Consider the following 26846-nt stretch of genomic DNA (forward strand, 5'->3'; position numbering starts at 1 on the left):
AACATGGCTGGGGCAGCGAGAAGTTAAGATGAAGTCCCAAGAGTGGCAAGAACATGCAGTTCCAGGACGTGATTCTCTGCAGGGACAAAGAGAGACAGCAGCTACAAGTCTATAGGCAGTGACAAAGGATCTGAGATCCCATCAGAGTAGACTTCAAGTTGGAGAAACCTTTTATTGGCACAGGCATTCCTTGTTAACTTGACAGGGTGAAGCTGTAATTTTTAAAAAACAGTAAAAGCTGGTTTCTTCCTTGTGGTAGTAGAGATCAGTTGGTCAGAAACAACTCCTGACCACTTGGTTTCCTTTTGAGCCGCGTCATTAGGAGGCAATCTGTAAAACTAGCACAGGTCTCCCAGCTGTTCGACTGGCTCACCCACATGATTAGCAGAGTGCACGAAAAAATAAAACTTCTATTAAAGAATCATGCTGAGCACAAGATCAGAGAGGTGGTGACATTGCAAACTCGATAGATGCAGGGGGCCTGGGAGACTGGCGTTCTCCAAAGGGCTCCCAACACCATCTCTCCTCTGATTTTTGTGACAAATGTGGAAAGCTACTTGCTTGGAGGTACTGGGGGATCTTTCATCCTGTTAGGAACTCCGCTTTCCATTCCTCCATTCCTGGGTCTCTGTCTTGCTCCCTGGAGGTGGATGGATCACGGAGGGGGCCACAGTCAGCTGGGGCAGCAGGTACTCCCTACGGCACTAGTCTACAGGGGGAAAGACGCTCTGTGCTGGCAGCGGTGGCTCACATGGCCTGTCTGCACTGTAACCACAGGCTTGGATGTAGCCAGGACTTGGTCTCCTTGGAAGACAGGTCTGATGTTTGGCCAATCCAGTCCTTCAGACCCTGTCTAAAACTTGTATGTTACGTGAACTCAAAGAATAAAATGCATTTCTACCCCCATCTCACCCCCAGGACTGGCACGACAGGCCCACGGCAGATTAGATCTTTTCCCAGTACTGATCGGTGCGTGGAATTCCAGCCACCACTTCTGATTCGATTCCACAGTGATCCTGTCCTCTGAGTATTTTAAAGAAGCCTGGGAATAAAAAGTAAGGTGCTTTTGAAGTGTGACAAGGATCAATCAATATAGTCAGACTCATCCCTAAAAGACCTGTAAGTCACTAATCCCTGACTGCTCCTGCTGTTGGCCCACTAGCACAGCCCTCAACACCACGAGGCTTCTGGACCCGTGGGGCACACCTCCACTGGCAAGCCCCCTGTCCGGTCACCCTTCCCATCACAGCATCTGGCTTGATGCTGTGGGAACTGTTGCAGGCGTTGGCTCTGAAGCTGCTCAGAGTCTGCCCTCACAGCAAAAGGGAACTCCTGAGTGCCTGGCACTTAGGAGGAGCTCACAGCCTGGCCGTTGGCCATAGGTCCACGGTTTGAGGCTGTGCAGTGGGTAGAACAGAGAAAGCTGAGCTGGCCACTGGGTGTGGCTCACAATTCACTGTTCTTAGCAGGAAGGGGGCCGCCACTCACCATTATCACCCCAGTCAGTGTTCCAGGAGTTGGCAACCAGCCAGTAGGGTGTGCCATTCTCCACTCCCCAGCCCAGGATGCGGATGGCATGGCCGCCCATCATCTCTCCGGTGACGTGTTGGTACACTCCTGAGAAGGGAAGAACTGGCTGAGACCCAGACCGGGCCACTGTCCCACGCCCCACAGCACCCCCCACACTCAGCTGGTCATGCTCCGGGAAGGAGAAACAGCTTCCAGAGGGAACCTGCTGCTCCACCAGGAGGCTCCAGGGGGTCCCACAGTACTGGGGAATTAAATATGTTTTTGAAGGCCCAACACACTCAAATTTGTTGACTAAATATTGAAATAGATTCCTATAAAATGTGCTTGTTGGTTGGGTTTAAAAATAGAATTTCTAATACATTCTAATTTATAAAACATTTAATGCTAGATGACTGATTCATCTGTTCTATATACTGGGATTCCATGTAAGTAAGGGTTTGTGAAAAGCATTACACGGCTTAAAGAGTTTTAATAGCTGCTCCAGGTACACCCTGAAGAGGTGAGGGAGGAGAAGGAAGAACTGGTGGCAGCTAATGCTAGCTGATGGGAAAGATACTGGCTAAGGGGCTCAGGGCTGCCCAACCAGGCTCTCCTCTGGTGGAGAAATCACTGTCAAAGTGGAAATGCATCTTTTAATAATATGGGCGAGGACTGCGCTAAGAAGTGCCATCTTTACAGAAACTTTTTCTTGCCAGAATCATCTTCCTTTGTAAAACTGTTGTTTTTACAAGAGCTGAGAGCTTTGGAGTTTCCAATCTAGCAAAATATTAATCGGATAGATGCAGTCAGCAAAGACTGTTCAGCTGGAGCAAGGGATTTCTAAGACAGGACTTGGGGATGGGGACTGTCCAGATTCCTTGGTTCGAGTCCCTATGGCACTACCCAGGGCAAGGTCCTCCCTGTGTGTTCATCCACTGGTGTGAGGCACGATCTAGGCCTTTGCAAAGAGAAAGATGAAGAAAGTGTGTCACCCAGTGCAGACACGAACGGCCTGCCATTATAACAGAAACATGTTGATAAAGCAATGCAAAGCCAGGAAGGCGAGGGCCGGCGTGGCCAGCCACCAGGGAGGGCAGCGTTCCCACAGAGAACATGTATGAGCTGGACTCTAATGGATGGGAAGGAACTAGCCCAGAGGCTCTGGGAGAGGCCTCTGGAATTCTGTGTGTTGGCACAACACCTGGACAAAGACAGTCAGGTGCCAGGCTGGTCCACAGAGGAGTGAGCCTATATGGAAGGCCCCACACAGCCCTCTTCCCCAGCCCCTCCCCTGCCTGCCCAGTCAAGCGCTATCAGTCAACATGAACCATCCTGGCACCCAGGCTCCCCTCCCGACCCCCACCCTTTGTTGCCGTCAGCCATGAGCACGCACCTGACTTGTACAGCAGGAAGTCCGAATACACAGAGAAAGCTCCCTCCACGGGGCCGTTTTTGTAGATCTCGGCCATGATGTCCTTCTCGCTATTGGAGACGCTGTAGGAATTGTATCCTGGAAAATGAACCGAGCTCGGGGTTGGGGAGTGCAGTGACAGTGCCTCGTGCCATGCCACTGTCAGCCACTCACTGATTTCTGGTGGCCTCCAGGGGAAGACTGCATCTAAGGGGACTTGCCCCGCCAGGGGAGCTCAAGGAAGGCTCCCCTGAAGAACTAAGGACAGGGCTGGGGCTGGAAACTCAGAAATGGGAGAAGGGAGCAAGGAACACGAGGCCCCGAAAGAGGCCAAGATACCTCAAGACTCCAGGACACGCCACTCCCTTGTAAAAGGAGGGCTTTGGTCCCTTCCAGTTTGGAAGGGCTGAGGCTGAATTCAGGGTGGAACAGGCAGAAAGTGGAGAGTGTGCTGCTTCTCCTGGCAAGAGGGCATCACTCCCCCTCCTCTATCCTAGAGTTCCGGGACCCCAAGGCTCCTCAGCCTTGACCTCTTCGCTGCAGCGTGAGGAGGGATGCAGCAGCTCCCCAGCCTCCATGTGCGCCGTGGCCAGGCCCCCAGGCCCCTTACCGTAGTGCTTGTCCTGTTTGTAGGTCGGGCTGTAGCCAGGCTCACAGATCTTGCTACACTTGGGGGTATCTCCCTCCCCCGTGCATGGGGGCCGGGAGCCGTTGACGTGGTGCTCACAGGGAGGGATGGAGTACGGTCTGCACCCTGATGGGACCCGGGAGAAAGCGGAGTCAACCTACAGTCCCCACGGAGAAGCCCCAGCTGGGCGAGGCAGACCTGGGGCAAGGCAAGCCTCGTGCCTGCAGCATGGACGCCAGGCAGGTCCTGCCAGAGGCCTGTGCACCTGGCTAGCACCTTTCACTGGCCCCTCTGTCTCAACCCCCAGTTTATAAAGGCAAATAAAGCCATGATGGTTAATTGCTCAAACAATCCATCTGGCCAGAAAGTGGCCGAGGGGACACACTTACCTACATGGGATTCATAGAGGCCACCAGAAACCAGGCCTTTTCTTGTCCAGAAGTTCCAAGCTTCAGCAGGATAGCCACCATTACAGCTGAAAAGACAGCCTCTAATGAAAACCTCTGAGAGAAGCACCACCACCTCTCCAGACCACTGTGTGCTACCCAAGTGCCCGAGGCCACTCGTGGACCCACCCCCAGCTGCAGCAAGTGGTGCGAGCAGACCTCCCAGACCCCAAACCCTCCCAGGGACGCTCCCTAGATAAGCACAGCTTGCAGGGAATAACCGCCAGCCCCACCCTTGCCCACAAAGATCCGGGAGAAGACAGGAGGCTCTCCTGTTCATGTCCATACGAGACCAGGCTACGAGTGCCCTTCCGGGTAGAACACTGATTCTCAACTGAGCAGACGCTAAACTTCCCTGAGGTACTTAGAAAAAACCACCAGTTCTCTGAAATGAGAGTCGCCAGTGATTCCCATTTAACTAGTTTGGGGAGAAGCCCATGCATTTTTTTAAGACCTCAAGCATTTCCGATCTGCAGCTGCCAGTGAACACCACTACCGCAGAACCAAGGCGAGGCTGCAGGCAGCTGAAGCAGAAAGTTCTGTGCCACCACCTTGTTAAGGTGGCGCCATCCCCGCTAACTACACATAAGGAACTGCCCCAAACTGCTTCCCCAAGCAGGAAAAAGGAACATGCGATGACACAAACCAGACCAGGGGCCAGACATTCCACCACATTTTCTGAGACTGTCTGTTTTGCTGGGACGCCACCCCTCAGACAGCTCTGCCGGGCCAGCCTTGGTTCAGGCACCTCCCAGGAAGCGGCAGCCTTGCCAGGCCCTGCCTGCCAGACTCTCGGAGTCTCCCCGAAACACTTCTGACTTGCAGCAGTCCCAGGAAGTCCTCAAAGTCCCCTCCAATGAGAAGCTGGGGCCCAGGGTCTCTCAGCACTAAACCCGCTGTGGAAGCACAGCCTGACTCACCCGTCCCCACACATGCTGCCACAGCAGGTGAGCAGGTCCTCCGCCGACACCTCCACGCTGACATGCGCATTGGTGTGGATGCAGATCCGGTCAGAGATGGCTTCCACAGCCCCGAAGGCCTGCAGGAACGAGCCCCACCGGGTGAGGCCGCCATGCTGGGCCCTCTGCAGCAGTCCCCTCAAAGGGCCACAGGGGCACCTCAGACCTTGTAGGCAACTGATCTCTCAACACCAGGGGAGGCTCCTGGGGCTCAAACTCAGTTTTTATATTCTTTGGTAGAAATGGGGTCTTGCTACGTTGGCCAGACTGGTCTTGAACTCCTGGGTTCAAGTGATTTGCCCACCTCGGCCTCCCAAAGTGCTGGGATTAGAGGCGTGATGAGCCACTTGCCCCACTCTCCTGCCTCAATATCTGCCCAACTCAGCTTTTAAAGCAAGAGAAGCACCACCGTGAACCTCCGCCTGGGAACTCGGTTCATTTCTGAAATCTGTAAAATGTGTAGTATTAGTTTGTATGTGTGTGTGTGGTTTTTTTTTTTTTCTTCTGGAGGCGGAGTTTCACTTTTGTTGCCCAGGCTGGAATGCACTGGCGCAATCTCAGCTCACTGCAACCTACGCCTCCTGGGTTCAAGCAATTTTCCTGCCTCAGCCTCCATAGTAGCTGGGATTATAGGTGCCTGCCACCACGCCCAGCTAATAAGTTTTGTCTTTTTAGTAGAGACAGGGTTTCACCATGTTGGCCAGGTTGGTCTCAAACTCCTGACCTCAGGTGATCGCCCGCCTCAGCCTCCCAAAGTGTTGAGATTACAGGCGTGAGCTACCGTACCTGGCTGTGTTTTTTTCTTAACAAAAAACACAGCTCACCCAGAAAATAAATACTGTTGTGATCCACTTGTATGAGGTCCCTAGGAGTCAAATTCATAGAGACAGAAAGTAGAGTGGGGGTTACCAGGGGCTACAATATTGGTGTTAATGGGGACAGACTGTCTGTCTTGCAAGGTGAAAAAGAGTTCGGGGGACAGATGGTGGTGATGGCTGAGCAACACTGTGAATGTACTTAATGCTACAGAACTGTACACTTGAAAATAGTTGCTGGGCACGGTGGCTCACGCCTGTAATCCCAGCATTTTGCGAGGCCGAGGAGGGCAGACCAACAGGTGAGGCGTTTGAGACCAGGCTGTCCAACATGGCAAAACCCCACCTCTACTAAAAATACAAAAATTAGCTGGGTGTGGTGGCACATGCCTGTAATCTTAGCTACTGGGGAGACTGAGGCAGGAGAATTGCTTGAACCCAGGAGACAGAGGAGGCAGTGAGCCAATATCCCACCACTGCACTCCAGCCTGGGTGATAGAGCAAGACTCCATCTCCAAAAAAAAAAAAAAAAAACAAAACAAAACAAAACAAAACAAAATTGCTAAGATTATTACATTTCTGTTACGTGTATTTTACCACAATTAAGTGACAAAATTAAGACAGCTCACTGACACTAAAGGGATGCTTTCTTGAAGCTGAGTAGCAGTGAGAGCTCCTGGTATTTGCGGACGGGCCAGCATGTCAGGGAAAGGGAGCTGCTTCGAGGTACACGTGGACTTGCAATCTGCTGGATGCTCTGCCCGCCACTCCGCCTAATCCTCGCCATCATTCACGGCCAGAGGGATTGTGATTTTTGTACTGACGGAAACTGGGACTCACAAAGTTTCTATAACTTGCCTTGTCAGAGTTGTCCCCACCCCGAATCCCCCAAGACTCTCCAGTGTTGCTCCCACTTTCTCTCCAGCGCTTCCCCGCCAGCCAGCAGGGCCTTACCCAGCAGGAGCCACAGGAGCCCTGGTCTCTGATCTCTTTGATGGTGGGACACTGTGGCCATTGTTCCCGTGCATCGAAGCTCTCAGGCAGCTTCAGGTCCTCGGTAAACATAACTCTGGATAAAGGAAGGTCTTCATTACAAGCTCTGATCCCACAACTCCCTCCCCAGTCCCTGCAAAGGCCACTTTGGCTGGGCCACACTCCCCTAACAAGGAAATGAGCACAAGACATGCCGAAGAAGGCTGCAGACAGGTGTCCTTGGTAATTTCATAAAACAAAAGGAAATTCTGTTGCTCAATGCACCTTTTGATTTTTTTTTGGGTGGGACGGGAGGGTGGGAGTGGACAGAATTTCACTGTGTCATCCAGGCTGGAGTGCAGTGGCGAGATCTCTGCCCACTGCAACCTCTGCCTCCTGAGTTCAAGCGATTCTCGTGCCTCAGCCTCCTGAGTAGCTGGGATTACAGGCATGCACCACCACACCCGGCTAATTTTTGTATTTTTAGTAAAGACAGGGTTTCACCATGTTGGCCAGGCTGGTCTTAAACTCCTGGCCTCAAATGATCTGCCCGCCTTGGCCTCCCAAAGTGCTGGGATTACAGGCATGATCCACCACACCTGGCCTGACTTGCGATATTGTACGCTTCTCTCTAGGCTTATGTAATGGATTTTTTAAAATGAATTTATCCACAAATTATAAACTCATTTTTAAATAAGTTTATTCAGTCCAGATCGTGTTTCTTGCCCTGCTCTCCTGCCTCAACCTCTGCCCAGGATCCTCTCATCATTTCTCGTATCATCCCCATTGTGCAGAAGGCAGTGTCGTGCAACTTAACTACCCCATCCTCATGTGGGAAGTGGCATGATCTCAGCTCACCGCAACCTCTGCCTCCCGGGTTCATGCGATTCTCTAGCCTCAGCCTCCCGAGTAGCTGGGATTACAGGCGCCCGCCACCACGCCTGGCAAAGTTTTGTATTTTTAGTAGAGACAGGGTTTCATCATGTTGGTCAGACTGGTCTAGAACTCCTGACCTCAGGTGATCCGCTTGCCTTGGCATCCCAAAGTGCTGGGATTACAGGCGTGAGCCACCATACTTGGCCTCATCTGGCTTTTCTTAGATTTCCCTCACTCAAGATTGAGTCTGCCCACATAGTGGAGACCCAGACCTTGTCTGTCACACCTGCGACTGAGACACCTTGGAGAAGCACAATAGAAAACACTGGGGGTGGCTCATGCTGGTAATCCCAGCACTCTGGGATGCCGAGGTGGGCAGATGACTTGCTGAGGCCAGGAGTTCGAGACGAGCCTGGCCAGTATGGCGAAACCCAGTCTCTACTAAAAATACAAATATTAGCCGGGCACGGTTGTGCAAGCCTGTGGCCCCAGCTACTCAGGAGGCTGTGGCATGAGAATCGCTTGAACCCGGGAGACAGAGTTTGCAGTGAGCCAAGATCACGCCACTGCACTCCAGCCTGGGTGACAGAGTGAGACTCTCTCAAAAACAAACAAAAAAAAAGCACCAGCATCTTCTCTACTAATAACTTGAGAAAGAAAAAATAAAATAAAAAGAGAAAGTAATACAAAAATGAAAAGAAACAAGTACTGTACCTCAAGCGGTGTCGGCAGCCCTGGGCGGCATGAGCCCTGCGGACGCCAGAGAGGCCTTCACTCTCCCACTTCCCCAAACCAACGCCTGCCACTCACATTACAGCGGTGCAGGGGAGCAGGCACTTACCTCTGGGGTGGCTTGGGCCCACCCAGGAAGGTACCACACAGCCTCTTCAAGTAGCTCATGTCCACGTTGTAGAAGTTGTGCCCGGCCTGGAAGAGAGTCACCCACTGACTGAAGGGTCTCCCGGGATAGCGGTGGATGAGCACGCTGCCCACACACGAAGCCCAACCCAGGGAAAACCAGAGGCCCTACCCCATTCAAGGGCCCAAGGGTTGGGGGGCACTGGGGTACAGCCCAGAGTGACACACGGGCATAGTGGGTGTCTCCCCTGATCTGCTCCCATTTGCTGACAAACAGAGACCCTCTCCAGCCTTCAACATGGCTCACTCCTCATTCTTGGTTCTCAGTCCGAGGGTCAGGGCTGGGCAGAGACAAAGGCAATCAGGGGCGGGACTGATAAACTGCCACTCTGCCAGGGCAGGCGTCACAGGGGCTAGCTGGTTTTGAACACTTCCGAAGCTCACTTACTCCCCCATACACCTCCACGTGCACACAACCATATATTCATACACATGCATACACACTCATGCACACACATGGGGTATGGGACAGAGGAGGGAGGCGTGGTCCAGAGCCGACATGACTCAGGGTCAGGGCCATTTTTCAACAGTCCAAGACAATGTTCTGTGGGCTACATTGAGGGCTGGCTTCCCATTCCTGGAGTCAGTGTGCACATACCGACCTGGGAGGGGACATACATAGGACACAGCCCCACAGCCTACCTGCCACGTGGTGTTCCGTTTGTTGACGTAGTTGACCAGCTCATCCGACAGGGGATGGAAAGAGGGCCTGCTCCGGGCATTGGCTAACACCAGCAGGCAGCAGAGGGAGGCCCAGAGCTGCCACATGTTGGAAGCCAGATCCTAGATCCACCTGGAGAGGACAGAGGGCATCAGGACACCTCTCTGTTATGTGGGTCGAGGGCTCACACACACAGGGGCACCGTCTCGGGCATCAGTAGGGACCCCCATGCTCGTCCTGGCCCAGGCGGAGAACTCTAAGGAGCTGAGGTGTCCATGGTATCCCCGCCCCCCTGCCCCGGTGCCTGCAGCACGCCATGACCTCGTGTGGGTCCCCGGGGGCCAGGCGGCCAGAGCCCGGAGAGAGCCAAGGGGCTGTGCTGGACGAGACCGAGTCCAGGGCCTTCGCTGCTATTTTTAAACACCCTTTGCGTGGATTTGTAGAACAGCTTGAGACACTTTCCCAAATGAGTGATATGAAACAGTGAAGAGCCTGTCTGTGTGATTACACCCTAAGTGGAGGACCCAGGGGACAGGGAAATGTAAGAAAAGTTACAATCCAGGAGTCCTAGTTTCGACAGGACACAGACAAACAAGCTCGGTGTGGGCTGGTCGAGGTGGAGGCTGAGAGGTGGGGCTGGGCTGGCCATCCACCCACTCCCGGGGCCTCTCTGGTTTTTCCAGTCAGCCAAGGGCTCTGCTTCCGGCTGCGGAGATGAGGCTTCTGAGAAGGAAAACTCTCACCTCGATGCCCCAGCCGTTTGATCTTGCACTGGCTCATGAGTCACAAGCCAGTGCTTTCCAGCTTGAACTCTGAGTCACCCTCCTAAGCGAGCAGCTCAACAAAAGCAATACATGTCTCCTGGGCACCTGCATCCAGGGCTGGGGAGAGCCGCGGCGTGGGGAGCTGGGTGAGGCAGGGGTTCCTGTCCCTCACTCCAGGGGCTTCCACGGGTGGGTGAGGTGTTCTACCTCCCACAGGTCACAGGTCGTCATGAAAGTCACAGGACTGTGGTGTCAGTGCTTAACAAACTGCCTGGCACCTAGGGGATTCTATCTGAAGAACAATTTAAACTTCATTGTTGCTTAAGCAACAATTCATCTAGGAGAATAAATATATGAGAGGACAGCAAGATGGCTCTGGAAAAAAATTTTTTTTTTTTTTTTTTTTTGAGACAGGGTCTTGGTCTGTCACCCGTGTCACCCAGTCTGGGGTACAGTGGCACAATCTTGGCTCACTGCAGCCTCCACCTCCCAGGTTCAAACAATTCTTGTGTCTTAGCCTCCCAAGTAGCTGGGATTACAGGTGTGCGCCACCACACGCATCTAATTTCTGTATTTTTAGTAGAGATGGGGTTTTACCATGTTAGCCAGGCTGGTCTCGAACTCCTGACCTCAGATGATCTACTGGCCTCAGCCTCCCAAAGTGCTGGGATTACAGGTGTGAGCCACCACACCCAGCCAGTGGAAAAGAGCTCTGACAGGAGCCCAGCCCTCTGGGGCAGCAAATGTGTCGTAAAATGCTGGGTGATGCTCATCAGCACAGCACCCAACGGACCACTCAGAAGCACATCCTCTGTGGAGGAATCAGCGTTACCTAGGTGAGGCCAGAGAGGAAACAGGACAGTGCTTGTACAAATGGCTGCCTGAAGTCTGAATCTTCACACTGGACTCCTCACACACAAAAAGTACCACATGCAACACAGAATTTTTTTGTTTTTTTGAGACGGAGTCTTTCTCTGTCGCCCAGGCTGGAGTGCAATGGCATGATCTCGGCTCACTGCAACCTCTGCCTCCTGGGTTCAAGCTATTCTCCTACCTCAGCTTCCCGAGCAGCGGGATTACAGGCATGTGCCATCATGCCCAGCTAATTTTCATATTTTTAGTAAAGACAGGGTTTCACCATTTTGGCCAGGCTGGTCTCGAACGCCTGACCTCGTGATCCACCTGACTCAGCCTCCCAAAGTGCTGGGATTACAGGCGTGAGCCACCGCACCAGGCCCACAGATCTTAATTTAAAAAGTTCTATGAAAAAAATCAATGCCCTTTGAAAAACAGGCTGGGTGCAGTGGCTGACGCCTATAATCCCAGTACTTTGGGAGGCCAAGGCAAGTGGATCACTTGAGGCCAGGAGTTCAACACCAGCCTGGACAACATAGTGAGACCCCATCACTATAGAAAATAAAGTTTTTTAAAAAGGTAATGCTGGAGGAAAGCTTAGGATTGACAGGAAACACAGCCTTCAAGGGAAAATGCTTGCATTACACTGAGAAGTCTCTTTAAAACAAAAACTGACAAAACAAAGCAGTACTCACATATACTTTAGACTTCGTTTCCTTGATACACAAAAGGCTCTTCAAAGTCAGAAAAATGGAACCAGCATAATAGAAAAACTACAAATGGCCAACACAGATAAAAATAAGTTCAACCGGCGTGGTGGCTCAAGCTTGTAATCTCAGCACTTTGGGAGGCTGAGGCAGGTGGATCGCCTGAGGTCAGGAGTTTGAGACCAGCCTGGCCAACATGGTGAAACCCCGTCTCTACTAAAAATACAAAAATTAGCCAGGTGTGGTGGCAGGTGCCTGTAATCGCAGCTACTTGGGAGGCTGAGACAGGAGAATTGCTTCAACTCACTTGAACCCAGGAGATGGAGATTGCAGTGAGCCAAGATTTCACCACTGCATTCCTGCCTGGGTGACAGAGTGAGACTCTGCCTCAAAAATAAAATAAAATAAAATAAGTTCAACCTCAGGGAGATGCAGATAAAATTAAGGAGGTGTTCAGCATGTATCAGATTGGCAAAGGCTGGACAGTTTGGCACTTCTTGCAGGGCTTAGGAAGTGGGGAAACGGAAGGCATGATAATGAGTGCCTGGGGTGGGTGGGCACAACCACCGAGACATCAACCAGCAACGCCCACCAGTTTCTAAATCTGCATGTCCTGGGACTCGGCAACCTGACATTGAAAAATGTATCCCACAAAATGCAAAGATACATGCACACGGGTGCTCGCTAAATAATTTTTGCATTAGAAAAAGACCAGAAATGAAGCAAGTATCCAATAACAGAGTAACTGTTAAATTACGGTAAGTGGTTAAATAGAATATGAAGGAACCGTTAAAAAAGCAATTAGTTGGTGGGGCACGGTGGCGCATGCCTGTAGCCGAGGCGGTTGGATCACCTGAGGTCAGGAGTTAGAGACCAGCCTGACTAAGGTGGTGAAACCCTGTATCTACTAAATACAAAAAATTAGCCAGGCATGGTGGCGCATGCCTGTAATCCCAGCTACTTGGGAGGCTGAGGCAATAGAATCACTTGAACCCAGGAGGCAGAGGTTGCACTGAGCCGGGATTGCGCCACTGCACTCCAGCCTGGACGACAGATTGAGACTTCATCTAAAAATAATAATAATAATAAAATAAAAGTAAAAAACCAACTAGTTGAAGTGAATTCTATTGTACTAACAAAGTAAAAATGCCCCAAGTCCCAATGTTAAGTGGGGAAAAAGCAAGCTGTGGGTGACTGAGGACCATAAGCGTCTGACCCTCTCAGCAATCTACACATGTAGGAACACTCCTGCCACTACATGCAAAATGCCAAGGAAGATGTACGGCAGTCAGTCACTACGGTGGGGAGACTTTTTTTTCACAACATACCCTTACTTTTAAGAAAAAAAAAAAAAAGTATGTTCCTATTATTTCAGTTTCGTTTCTTCTAGGAAAAATAGTTGGCAGTATTACTAAAGGCCCTGAGCCACCAAACTGATAAAAGGACATTTGTTTTAATGATTCCTCAGAGCATTTCCAATTTGGTCTTCCTTCCCACCAATGAGGCTTCCTCCCTAGTGACTTTGAGATGGGAGTCTCGCTCTGTGGCACATGCTGGAGTACAGTGGCGCAATCTTGGCTCACTGAAACCTCTACCTCCCAGGTTCAAGTGATTCTTGTGCCTCAGCCTCCTGAGTAGCTGGGATTACAGGCCTGTGCTACCACGTTTGGCTAATTTTTGTAGTATAGTCGGTGTTTCGTTATGTTGGCCAGGCTGGTCTTGAACTCCTGGCTTCAAGGGATCTAACTGCCTCAGCTTCCCAAAGTGCTAGGATTACAGGCATGAGCCAGTGGACCTGGCCCCTAGTGACTTTAATAATCTTCCCCTTTTCCGTGACTCGTGGGTAGGCAGCGTCTCACGTGGCCATGCATGTCAGTGACCCACACAGCCTTCCACACTGTGAGGTTAGCATGTCTCGTGGGCAGACAGCAGTGTCCTTGGATGTACCCGGGGGCTTTGTGCTGTAGAGATGTTATTCTAAATAATAAGCCAAGTCGAGGATGGGAGCGTTTCCATGGCAACTTGAATTTTAAAACCAAGATTTCTTTGGTTACTGTGGTGGCTGAGAACACAGGCAGCTGCCATGTCCAGTGGCTCTCAACTCCTGGAGGACAACCTGCCGCGGCCATTCCCTGGAGTCCCACAGGGCCCCCTCGCCACTTCACTAGCAGGCGGCTTCCCTGCACCCGCCCTCCTTTTCATGGTTCCCAGGCCCTCCCACACCTCCCTCTGCTCCCTACTCATTCCCAGGCTCCCCGGGGCCACCGCTGCCAGCCCCAGGGCCCAGCCCATTCCACTAGTCCCAGGCTGAGCACTGGGAAGTTCTTTCAGCCCCACACCTTGGCCCAGGGCTGTGGTGTTCCTGGCTTCTCTGCTCCTCCCCTATGGTATCCAGGTTGGGGCTCAAGGGGCCGCCAGCGTGCTGCAACCGGACGATAAAATGAGCCCTGCACTTGGAGTCAGGAGACCTGCATTTGGATCTGGCTCTGCCACTGACTAAATGGCACCCTTGGGGTCTGACCTTCCCCAAGCCTCAGTTTCACCACCTATAAAATGGAGCTAGTAACCATCGTGTCTCAAGTGGCAGTCAAGAATGAAATGAGGAGGACCAAAGCGCCGGCACGTGCCTGGCATGCAGTGATAAGGTAGGAAGGGCACTGGCTCCAGTGGGCTCTGTTCCCTCCCTCTCTCCTCTCTCCTCTCCCACTTCTAGCTCTCAGTTCACACTAAACCTATTCCAGTAGGTCCCCAACGCCAGGAAGAGTCTAAATGAAAACAAGTTTGGTGTTTTTTTGTTTGTTTTAAGACAGGATCTCACTCTGTTGCCCAGGCTGGAGTGCAGTGGCACGATCATGGCTCACTGCAAACTGTGCCTCCTGGGCTCAAGAGATCTGCTCCCCTCAGCCTCCTAAGGAGCTGGGACTACAGGCATACACCACTACGCCCAGCTTTGTATTTTTTGTAGAGATGAGGTTTTGCTATGTTGCCCAGGCTGGTCTCAAACTCCTGGACTCAAGTGATCTGCCCGCCTTGGCCTCCCAAAGTGTCGGGAGTATAGGTGTGAGCCACCATGCCCAGTAAAACAAGCTCTTAACTTCAATTAACCCCAGCATTTAACATCCAAAAATGCTTCCACTCTTGAGGGTCCCGAGACTGCTGAGAACTCAACAAGTGTGAAGCCAAACAAAGAGGTCCTGACAGCAGTGGCAATCTCACTCCATTGTGCAACAGGCGCCTTTCTCTCCACAACAACGCAAATCTCAATCACTCTGGACAAATGCAGATGGTGAAAGTGACAAGCTGGGCTGTTAACAGGTTTCCAGGGTCTTTGCATGGGACAGCAACCCATTTTCACTTCCCTTTATATAGGCACCCACTTCCCTTTTATTTCTTAATTCTGTGCTTTCTGCTCTGCTTCTTACAAGAGATGATGAACACAAAGTCCTTATTTCACGAGGGAAGGATGTGAACTCTTGTGTGCCACAAGACCCCTTTCCAGGATGCGGGCTGGTGGAAGAACAGCTGCGAGCAGATGTCATCTCTAGACCTTGGTCTGCTGGGCTGCTTGGGCAGACCTGAGTTCCAGTGCACCCCTCTGCCCCTTTTCCAAGCTAATCTTTGGGTTAAAAAAAAAAAAAAACAGAAAAGGGTGCTCCTCATATCCTCTCTCTCCAAACCTGCAGAGCACTTATGAGAAAGCACGCTCCACTCCGGCTCTGTAAAATGTTGTTATGTGCCAAAAAGAGTGTGTGGCCAGGCGACTCTATCAACCAGAGCACCTTCCTCCCCCAGCAAACAGCACCCTAGACTACCTTGAAGCCATTTCCAGGACAAATAGGGACCTTGGGATCCTGGAAGGAGGTGGAATGAAAGTCAAAGGAGAGGAGGTGCTGCTAAGTCACAGGAGGTATTAAGTCCTGACACCCTTAAAGAATCAGTTTTGGGCTGCCACCAAGCTCAATAAAGAAGGCTTTCTGCCCCGGCACAGTGGCTCATGCCTGTAATCCCAGTGCTTTGGGAGGTCAAGGCAGGCGGATCACCTGAGGTCAGGAGTTCGAGACCAGCCTGTCTCTACTAAACTCCTGTCTCTACTAAACACGGTGAAACGCCTGTCTCTACTAAAAATACAAAAATTAGCCAGGCACAGTGGTGGGTGCCTGTAATCCCACCTACTTGGGACGCTGAGGCAGGAGAATCACTTGAATCCAGGAAGCGGAGGTTGCAGTAAGCTGAGGTCACACCACTGCACTCCAGCCTGGGCAACAGAGCGAGACTCTGTCTCAAAAAAAAAAAAAAAGAGGTCGGACACAATGGCTCACACATGTAATCCCAGCACTTTGGGAGGCTGAGGCAGGTGTATCACGAGGTCAGGAGTTCAAGACCAGCCTGGCCAACATGGTGAAACCGTCTCTACTAAAAATACAAAACTCAGCCGGGCATGGTGGTGGTGCCTGTAGTCCCAGCTACTCAGGAAGCTGAGGCAGGAAAATTGCATGAACCCAGGAAGCAGAGGTTGCAGTGAGCCGAGATCACACCACTGCACTCCAACCTGGGCGACAGAGCAAGACTCTGTCTCAGAGAAAAAAAAAGAAAGAAAAAGCTTTCTTACATGGTCACAGAGCCCTCAGGTAGACTGCACTTTAAATCTGTAAAGGATTTAAGGAGACAGGATATGTACACTTAAAATTTCCAAATAAGCCAAGTTGCTAGCTCCTGGCTGATAGAGAAAAAAAGTGAAAGAATTCTTAGCAAAGCTGTCATGCAGTATTTTGCTCTTCCTCATTCGTTGGTGCTGTGGCTATACTGCTGGCTCCTCTCATAGTCAGCTCTGAAGAATTGAAAGTTGGCCGGGTGCAGTGGCTCACACCTGTAATCCCAGCACTTTGGGAGGCCAAGGAGGTGGATCACCTGAGGTCAGGAGTTCGAGACCAGCCTGGCTAACATGGTGAAATCCCATTTCTACTAAAAATACAAAAAATTAGCCGGGCTTGGTGGTTGTGCACCTATAATCCCAACTACTCGGGAGGCTGAGGCAGGACAATTGCTTGAACCCAGGAGGCGGAGGCTGCAGTGTGCTGAGATCGCACCATTGCACTCCACCTTGGGCAACAAGAGGGAAACTCCGTCTCAAAAAAACAAAACAAAACAAAAACAAAAGTCAAGTGCTTACATTTTGCCAGAAGCCACAAATGAAGACTGTGCCTTATAGGCCAGCAGAGTGGCTAAGAGCACGGGAACAGTGGAAAGGTGGGGAGACTATGAAGGCTCAGTAAGACCTTCCCAGAGAACTCTGTTTCTTTCTCTTCTATAAAAACTAGTCTTGGCACTCACCACTAATAACGGCAGTTGCTCCTAAAGTTTTGACCACTTAAGTGCAACCACAAAACAAGACTTCGGCGAGTTTCATCTTCCCCTATTTCAACCTGCCAGACACACCTCAATGCTGGAGCAGCCCTGCACTGGGTGGGAGTGTGCTGACCTCAACTATGCTCTGTTGTGACCCAGAGACCTTTCCTTTTTGAGTATGAATCACAGCCTTGCTGTGGCCTCTGATGTGTTACGTCTTTGACCCTAATGGAACCGTGTTTAGTAGATTCTTGGCTTATGATTAAATTAAGGACAAAAACAAAATCCAAAGGGCTCTCAGGCCTCGGTCTCATCAGTCCCCTGATGAACGGGCACCAGAGGCCCATCTGTCCCATGGAGCGGGCTCCCTGCAGCTGTAGCCCCGAAGCAACTGAAAACCTGTCAGAAAACCCACCCAGCACACAGCTGTGCAGAGGCAGCAGTGATGCTCACCAGCCTTGGAGGCTTCCAGGGAACCAGGGGAAGCAGAGAAGCCCCACTCCACCTCCCTCACCTGAACCAGGTTGGCCACTCACAGGTCCTTCCCCGTGCTGCCCACCTGCCCATCATCTATGCAAACCAGGTACTGCAGGCCCAGCCCACGCAAGCTGCTCTCCATAGGCCTGAAGACACCTATGAGTGGAATATTGTACAAGGTCAGCCACAGCAACCCCACATCCTGCAGACAAAATGACTACCGTACACTTAAAACAGCAGACACTACGAAGGCCCTCAGCAGTTATTTTTTGTTGTCGTTGTTGCTTGTAAACAAGACAATTTAGTCAATATTCTAGAAAGTTCTGAAAGCTTTTGCTCCCCATTTCTGTTACTGACTTGCTCAGATGCTGACAGAACCAATGCATTCACCACGTCTGCATCGGATACCAAAGGACCTTGGGCCTGCTTTATAAAAGCTTTTAGAGATCCTTTGAGATTGCAATGAGATTAGTGTTCTGCTCATTAGTGTTCTGCCTCTCCAGCTTGCAGAACACGGCGGTTCCCTAATTCAACCGCAGGCGAGATTAAACCAGGGCAGTTGAGGCTGACGCGAAGGCCAGCCACAGAAAGGCCTAGCTCTGGGCCGGGCATGCTGGCTCACGCCTGTAATCCCAGTACTTTGGGAGGCTGAGGCGGGCGAATCACGAGGTCAGGAGATCGAGACCATCCTGGATAACACGGTGAAACCCCGTTTCTACTAAAAATACAAAAAAATAGCCAGGCATGGTGGCAGGCGCCTGTAGTCCCAGCTACTCGGGAGGATGAGGCAGGAGAATGGCGTGAACCCGGGAGGCGGAGTTTGCAGTGAGCCGAGATCACGCCACTGCACTCCAGCCTGGGCGACAGAGTGAGACTCCATCTCAAAAAAAAAAAAAAAAAAAAAAAAGAAAGGCCTAGCTCTTGGATCCAGCTAGGTCCTGTTTTCCTCCCTTGGGGCCCTGGGAACAGATACTCATCTCGCAAGGCTGATGCAAGATGCAAGGAGACACTCTTTTGAAAGTGCCTACCCTGCACCAGGCTCAGAGCAGCGCCATCTGGGAGAAACTTCCTCAGTCACTGGGAGCGTGAAAAGCCATCTCCTTATACATAGGACAGCCAACGTTTGCGTCCCAGAGTCATCATTTCTATTTTCAGAAGTATCCTAATTTGGATGAAAAATAATGGCAATTGTACTATCAGTGACAAGGCCTTAAAAGTTGATTTGTTCTGCTGTCTTGACTGCCAAAGCAAAGCATGTCCCAAACACCAGGAAGGCTGAGTGGGTTGGGAATGGGTGGCAGGTGGCCCCCAGCACTCTGATGTGGTTTGATGATAAGCTTCCAACCCTCGAATGGGAAAAGCCTGTGGCTGGCACCGCCCTCCTGGGACTTGCGCAAGCCAGGAAGCTGTGTGACTATGTGTGTGTGCACATTCTGCCAGAGTCCAGGTCAGCACGTCAGAGGGTCATGAGACAGCCTGGCCCTCCGGGCTCTTAGGGCAGAATATCTAGATGTCTTCTACAGGGCTCTCTACTGGTCCCGTTACCATCTTGGCCACATTGGGCCCATCCTCCTCCATGCATGCTTGCTGGTGATGCTAGATTATCTTGATGACCAGACCAAAGAAGTTACTGGCCTGGTAAAGACAGATAACACAGTCAAGACTGCCAGCCACACATCCTTCTCAGCACCCAGCATTTACAAAACATCAGTTCTGGGCTGGGCACAGTGGCTCACATCTATAATTCTGACACTTCAGGAGGCCAAGGTGGGAAGATTGACCCCAGGAGATTAAGACCAGCCTGGGCAGGATAGTGACCTCGTCTCTATTTAGAAAATTAAAATTTAAAATAAAAAATAAATAGGTTAGCGGTGGCTCAGGCCTGTAATCTCAGCACTTAGGGAAGCCAAGACAGGCAGATCATGAGGTCAGGAGTTCAACACCAGCCCGACAAACATAGTGACACCCCGTCTCTACTAAAAATACAAAAATTAGCTGGGCATGGTGGCACACGCCTGTAATCCCAGCTACTCAGGGGACTGAGGCAGGAGAATCACTTGAACTCGGGAGGCGGAGGTTACAGTGAGCCGAGATTACGCCACTGCACTCCAGCCTGGCGACACAGCAAGACTCCGTTTCAAAAAAAAAAAAAAACAAAACCAAAAAACCAGCACATATGCCATCACTGACCAACAATAAAAACAGGAAAAGTGTCACTCAACCCATTTATGCCAGAGGTTGCAATTTTTTAAATTTTTGCATGAGTAAAAACATCAGACCTTGGCGATGACCTTGAGCAGCAGGATGTAAAAACTCCCACATGCTTAGCGTTCCAATAATGGAACACTAGGCATAAGTGGGTTACTGTTGTCCTATGGCAAAGATTAAATTTGAATTTCTGGTCATGAAATTAAAACAGGGGTAACACTTCAAACCCATCAGATTGGCAAAAATCAAAGTCTGGTACTATCTAGTGTTGGTAAATGTGAGGAAAAGGAACTCGGCACACTGCTGGGCGTGTAAATTGATGCAACCACACTGGAGAACCCTTTGCCACCATCTAGCAAGATGGAAGATGAACACACCTCATGACCCAGAAACAAGCTCTCCCACATGTGCCCTGCAGAAACTCTTCAAAGTATCTGGGAGACACAGAATATTTATTGTAGCATGGGATAATAGTGAAAACGAAATAACGTAACTGTCCCTCAGAAGATAAACACACTGGGCACTTAACACAAATGGACTAGAACTGGATGTAGCAACAGAAATAAATCTCACAACCGTGAGTGAAAAAGGATCCATGTAGTGTAACTGAAGTCATATAAACTCTAATAACATTGTTTATACACTGATGCAGAGTTTTAAAAGTACAAAAAGGCCTGGAGGTGACTCATGCCTTGTAATCCCAGCATTTGGAAGGCCTAAGTGGGAGGAGGCAAGGGGATCACTTGAAACCAGGAGTTTCAGAGCAGTCCTGGCAACAGTGAGACCCTGTCTCTACAAACGAAAAAAAAAAAAAAAAACCTGGGCACCGCCTGTGGTCCCAGCTACTTACTACTCGGGAGGCTGAGGTGGGAACCAGATCGCTTACATCTGGGTGGCTGAGGCTGCCGTGAGCCGTGGTCGCACCACTGCACACCAGCCTGGGAGACAAAGCAAGACCCTGTCATTAATCAAACAATAAATGAATGAATGCATGAACAAAAAAATGTGCAGGAGAATCCAAAAGAGGGGCAGCAGACAGGGAATACAGTGGCCCTTGGAAGGACCAGGAAACAGGCACAGGAGTGGTCTATAGAGGCAGAGGATAAGGCTTGAAGCTAAAAAAGAGATTAGTTAAAAGTCTAAACACATGGCTGGGCACAGTGACTCACACCTGTAATCCCAACACTTTGGGAGGCGAGGCGGGCAGATCATTTGAGGTCTCTACTAAAAATACAAAAAATTAGCCAGGCATGGTGGTGCATGCCTGTAATCCCAGCTACTCCGGAGGCTGAGGCAGGAACATTGCTTGAACCTGGGAGGTGAGGTTGCAGTGAGCTGAGATTGTGCCACGGCATTCCAGCCTGGGTGACAGAGTGAAACTCTATCTCAAAAAAAAAAAAAAAAGAAAAAAAAGTCTAAACACAGAGTGGAATTTGATCCCTAAACCTCCTACCCCACACAAGCTAGGGTAAATATAAACATTAACAACCATGCCAGGGCGCAAGGTTTGCCTCCCACACGCTCTTTCTCAGGCAGCCTGGGACCAGATGTAGAGACTGCTGCCTGCCACCCTGATATCCCAGAGGCACAGCACATCTGGACATGCCTCCCCTAGACTCAACTGCCTGTCACCCCAACCATCTCCCTTTACATGGACCATGTGGAAGTGCCCAGTAAATATCACTCAACCGCACATGTTTCCAATAATTTCCTTAGGCCAGACCATTGAAAAGAGGCAGCAGACGGGGCGCAGTGGCTCATACCTATAATCCCAGCACTTTGGGAGGCCGAGGTGGGCGGATCACGAGGTCAGGAGTTCGAGACCAGCCTGGCCAACGTGGCAAAACCCCCACATTGGGATTTTTTTACATTGGATTTTTTTAGGAAAGACAAAAAATCTCTACTAAAAATAAAAAAATTAGCTGAGTGTGGAGGTGCATGCCTGTAATCGCAGCTAGTCGAGAGACTGAGGCAGGAGAATGGCTTGAACACAGGAAGCGGAGGTTGCAGTGAGCTGAGATCTTGCCACTGCACTCCAGCCTGGGTGAGAGAGTGAGACTCCACCTCAAAAAAAAAAAAAAGGAGAGAGAGAAAAGAAGAATCGGCATACCTGTAACTCCTCCCTCTCAATGTTTCAGTCCATATCTCGAAAGGACGGTATGTTACTCTACACAACCACAACTCATTACCAGATTTAAGAAAATTACCCCTCCACCGCGCGGTGCCTCATGCCTGTAATCCTACCACTTTGGGAGGCCGAGGCGGATCACTTGAGATCAGGAGTTCGAAAACCAGCCTGGCTAACATGGTGAAAGCCCGTCTCTACTAAAAATACAAAAAAAAAAAAAAAAAAGCCAGGTGTGGTGATGGGCACTGGCAATCCCAGCTACTTGGGAGGGAGGCTGAGACAAGAGAATTGCTTCAACATGAGAGGCGGAGGTGGCAGTGAACCGAGATCGCACCACTGCACTCCAGCCTGAGCGACAGAGGGAGTGTGTCTCAAAAAAAAAAAAAAAGAAAAAGAAATTAAGAAAGAAAAGAAAATCACTGACAGACATCCCAAGACACCCCTGAAACGTGACCTCCCTTCAATTCACTTCCCAATCCAACCAAGAGCAACAGAAAATATCTGTTACCCCTAAAATGGGTGCAACTTCTCTTCCAACTCCCAGGTCCAGCAGCTGGGGAAAGAATAGAACCTGCCTACAAAAAGAGCCTCACCAATCTGCTAAATCAGCACCACATGGGCAGTTTCAACCTGGAGCCAAAGGGCCGCCACCCATCACCGCCTAACCAGTTGGAAACAGGGCTGTCCTGAGCCAACACCCATGAGAGCTGTGCCAGGGCCGTGTCTGCCCTGCGTTGCCACCTGGGGAGCAAGGGACCTGTGCCTTTCCACCAGGGGGTACCCCCAGCTAGAGGACAAATGACCAAAGAGGAAGGGAAGCCTCTGTTCTCCAGGAGACGTTTGACTCTGTCTTTGGGAAAGCTACACAGGGTGGGCGGCCCAGCCCCTTTCTCCAGGAGCTGGCGGGTTCTAAGTCACCAGCACCAGAGCCAACAAGGAACAGTTCTTGGCCAGGCACCGTGACTCACCGGGAGGCCGAGGCAGGCGGATCACCTGAGGTCAGGAGGTCAAGATCTGCCTGGTCAACATGGTGAAACCCCATCTCTACTAAAAATACAAAAATTTGCTGGGCGTGGTGGCGGGCACCTGTAATCCCAGCTACTCGGGAGGCTGAGGCAGGAGAGTTTGAATTTGGGAGGCGGAAGTTGTAGCGAGCCGAGATCGCGCCACTGTGCTCCAGCCTGAGAGACAGAGCCAGCCAACGCCCTCTTAGGCCTCTTCGCCTTACGTTCCTGAACGTTTGGATTCAAAGAGAGTGCATCTCAGCTATCCTCTCCTCCGGCGGCAGGCAGTGGGGATGTTTTTCCAGGCTACAAAACGGTGCCAGGTCTGCATTTGAACCCCACAGCGTCACTTCTCCAGTGGGTTTGGGGGTCTCTCGTCCGTTAGGAGGAGGAGTGTGGGGCCTGCGCTAGGGTCCTTTTCTTTGCCAGCCTGCTGGCTTTCTCAACGCCTGGGAAGTGGGTGACAGAGGCCCACCAGGAAGCCAAGTGCAATTCACCTCCACCTGGGTCGCCCACCCCAGCCTGCCTGCAACGCCCCACACCCAGCACCCACTGCTCCCCAGAGGCCAACTCCCCCCGGCCTCCAGGGCTACTAACCGAGGGGGAGGTGGCGCCCCAGGGACTCTGCCCGGCCTCCCTTTACTGGAGTCCAGGAGCAGGGTGCGCCCCCGGCCTTCTCCCCACCGGCATCCAATCGCCCATTCGCCTCTTGGTTTCGCTGCTTCGTTTTTCTCTTCCTGTTTATGGATTTAACACCGTGCGGGTTCCTCCCCAGCCCACCCAGTGCCAGATTCCTGTTCTTCAACAGGACCTGTCTTCTGGGGTCCCAGGAATTGCGTGGGATCTTGCGCAGAAAGTTGGCCAGACAAATCCTTCGCAATGAGGGAGAAATAAACCGAAAATAGATGCCGGCAGATGCGATTATGTCGGCAATTTGGCCCGGAGACACCGAGGCCCAGGCGCTGGGAGCGCGGTCCCAGGCAGCAGCCTCCGGACCCGGCCGAGCTCTTCCTCGCAGGCGCCTCCCTCGGCGGTCCTGGCCGCGTCCCCGCTCCGAGGGCCGGGGTCCGGCGCACAGCCCGGGGAGGGGAGCGGAGGGCAGAGGGCTGGCGGGCGGAGCTGTTTTCTGCTTTTCTCGCCGACGCTTCGGAGCGCGCGGACTCCCACCCCAGTCCGCCCGTCAGGGACAGTCCCGAGGGTCCCGGCTCCCCGCCGGCCCCCAGGGACGCCGCGGGGCCGCGCCTGGGCCCGACTGGGGGCGCAGAGGAACCCGTCTCGGCGGCCGGGTAGCACCGTCCCCGCCAAGGTCATTACGCTGCGGTGGCCCCGGGTCCCCAGCACTCACCCAACGCTGCAGCCGAGAGCCTGCTGCCCAGCCTGCGCGCAGCGGAGCGGGTGCCGTTGCGGGTGCCGTTGCCGGAGCGGTTGCCAGAGCCCTGCAGCCGCCGTAGCCTGGGCCAGCCCCGGCCCTAAGTACCCTCCCGGCCCCGCCCCACGTGACCACCGCGCAGCCCCGCCCGGGCCCTCCCGCCGCCCGCGCACGCTGCTTCCCAGCCCCCACCCCCTCCCGCCACCTTCCGCCGCCCGCGCTCCCCGCTTCCCGGCCCCGCACACTCCCCGCCCCCTTCCGCTCGGGCTCCGGGGCCACCGCCGGGGGCGGGCGGGGGCCTGAGCGCGCGGGCTGGGGAAGAGGGGCTTGGAGCCCTGCGGGCCCTGGGTGGCGAAACGCTGCGAAATGGGGCCAGGGGATGGGGAAAAAGCCCCTAAACGTGATCCCAAGGCCCCCACCCCGCCTAGAAAAGTCCCCCCGCCTCGCGGGACCGCCTCCGCCAGAACCCGCGCCTGGGATCCCTGCCTGCCGAGTTGGCGGGGGTGGGGTGGTGGAGAGGGCGCCGTCGCTTATTTCATTCATTCAGAAGCCGCTGCAGGGGCTGGGGGTGGCGAGGCTGTGGACCCCACAGAACAGCCTTTAGAAGCGCCACTTTGTTGTTCAGAGAACGTACCCACAAAACACTACAGCTACGTACAAATAGAAAAGAGTGGCTGTCACCGCGAAGGAACCTAGGAGCTGAGTCAGGATTTCTAAGAGGAGAAGGACCTTGGGGGCGGAAATCGGTTTGGCACAGGAGTACCCGGAGACCTGCTCCGAGAGGACGGACAAAGTGCACATTTACTTGGGGTTTATTACCGGGAGGCCCTGGAAGGGAGATGCAGGGGTTGGCTCAAGACTCACCCTCCTCCAGACACTCCCCAAACAGCTTTAATCCTTAAGACAAACCTGCAAAGCAGGCATGACCCCAGTTGTATTCAAGAGGCTCAGAGGGGCTGGGTTCGGTGGCTCACGCCTGTAATCCCAGCACTTGGGGAGGCCGAGGCCGGTGACTCACGTGAGGTCGGGAGTTCGAGACCAGCCTGACCAACATGGAGAAACCCCGTCTCTACTAAAAATACAAAACTAGCCGGGCGTGGTGGCGCGTGTCAGTAATCCCAGCTACTCGGGAGACTGAAGCAGGAGAATCGCTTGAACCCGGGAGGCGGAGGTTGCGGTGACCAGAGATCGCACTATTGCACTCCAGCCTAGGCAACAAGAGTGAAACTCGGTATTAAAAAAAAAAAAAGGCTCAGAAGAATCGTATTTTATCCAGGCTGTGGCGACAGTAAGAAGGCAGTAGCCGGGTGCAGTGGCTCACGCCTGTAATCCCAGCACTTTGGGAGGCCGAGGCGGGCAGATCACGAGGTCAGGAGATCAAAATAATCCTGGCTAACACGGTGAAACCCCGTCTCTAGTAAAAATACAAAAAATTAGCCGGGCGTGGTGGCGGGCGCCTGTAGTCCCAGCTACTCGGGAGGCGGAGGCAGGAGAATGGCGTGAACCCGTGAGCTGAGATCGTGCCACTGCACTCCAGCCTGGGCGAAAAGCGAGACTCAGCCTCAAAAAAAAAAAAAAAAAAAAAAAAAGAAGGCGGTAGGACTGCAAGGGACCTGGTTCCCTGCAGCCTGGTCGTCAGCTGTCACACAGCCCTGAGCCTGTCTTCAGAGACATGCCTGTACTCCCGCCTGGTTAGTAACAAACTAAGGATAGGAGTGGAAGGAAAAAATAATTTCTGGAGCCCAAACATGGTCACTAAGCCCCCAGCAGAGTGGGATACCCGAGAAACTGAGGACCAGGAGGCTGGAGGTCAAGGTGGTCCCAATTGCCTGCTCACCCTAGTCATATCCTGACAGCCATGGACTCTGGACTCCAAATCATTTCAGACCTCTATAAGGAGCTCATAAGATGGCCAAAATGGGGAGGACACAGCCAGAACCAGGATAACTCTCTCCCCTCTCTCATCCTTAGAGTGTGACAGAAGGTATGCAGAGCAGAGTGCTTGACATGCGTTATGGCTATTTGATGGAATTTTCCATCAGTGTCATTATAGAAATCACTTTTGAGAGGTAAAAATCACTTTTGAAACAAAAGAAACAGGCTAGGCGCGGTGGTTCACCACTGTAATCCTAGCACTTTGGGAGGCTGAGGCAGGCAGATCACCTGAGGTCGGGAGTTCCAGACCAGCCTGGCCCAAATGGTGAAACCCAGTCTCTACTAAAAATACAAAAATTAGCTGGGCGTGGTGGTTCATGCGCCTGTAATCCCAGCTACTTGAGAGGCTGAGGCAGGAGAATCACTTGAGCCCGGGAGGTGGAGGTTGCGGTGAGCCAAAATCACGCCATTGCACTCCAACCCGGGCAAGATTCCATCTCAAAAGAAAAGAAAAGAAAAAAAGACATAGGCCAGGCGCAGTGGCTCACGCCTGTAATCCCAGCACTTTGGGAGGCCAAGGCAGGCAGATCACGAGGTTGGAAGTTCAAGACCAGCCTGGCCAACATGGTGAAACCATGTCAAAAATTAGCTGGGTGTGGCGTTGCGGGCCTGTAATCCCAGCTACTCGAGAGCTGAGGCAGGAGGATCCCTTGAACCAGGGAGTCAGAGGTGGTAGTGAGCCGAGATCACGCCATTGCACTCCAACCTGGGCAAGACTCCTCAAAAGACAAGAAAAGAAATATATTACTACCAGAGTAGAATTCGTCCCTTCCTGGAACATCCAGGAAAGCTTCATGGAGAAAGGAACATACAGCATATTTACTTGTATATGTTCCTTCCTGCCCTCACTGGATCTTA

General features: G+C 52.1%; 1 protein-coding gene across 8 annotated transcripts; it reads right to left on the bottom strand.

Moving 5' to 3' along the window:
* Positions 1-152: 152 nt before the first annotated feature.
* Positions 153-24236, bottom strand: CTSB (cathepsin B). Of its 8 annotated transcripts, XM_055116258.2 has the most exons (12): positions 24030-24174; positions 20403-20490; positions 9177-9327; positions 8458-8543; positions 6723-6837; positions 4915-5033; positions 3938-4023; positions 3531-3674; positions 2903-3019; positions 1489-1617; positions 913-1042; positions 153-640 (listed from the first exon to the last, which is right to left on the bottom strand). In XM_055116258.2, exons 3-11 carry the CDS (start codon positions 9300-9302, stop codon positions 945-947), a joined length of 1020 nt encoding a protein of 339 aa, XP_054972233.1. In that variant the 5' UTR covers positions 9303-9327; positions 20403-20490; positions 24030-24174; the 3' UTR covers positions 153-640; positions 913-944. The 8 variants fall into 8 exon arrangements, with proteins under 8 accessions (XP_054972233.1, XP_034821501.1, XP_054972234.1 ...); XM_034965610.3 differs by lacking the exon at positions 20403-20490 and having other exon boundaries at positions 24030-24235; XM_055116259.2 differs by lacking the exons at positions 20403-20490; positions 24030-24174 and adding an exon at positions 23282-23417.
* Between the last annotated feature and the right edge of the window lie 2610 nt (positions 24237-26846).

Source organism: Pan paniscus, chromosome 7 (genome assembly GCF_029289425.2).
Source record: "Pan paniscus chromosome 7, NHGRI_mPanPan1-v2.0_pri, whole genome shotgun sequence".
Lineage (NCBI taxonomy): Eukaryota > Metazoa > Chordata > Mammalia > Primates > Hominidae > Pan > Pan paniscus.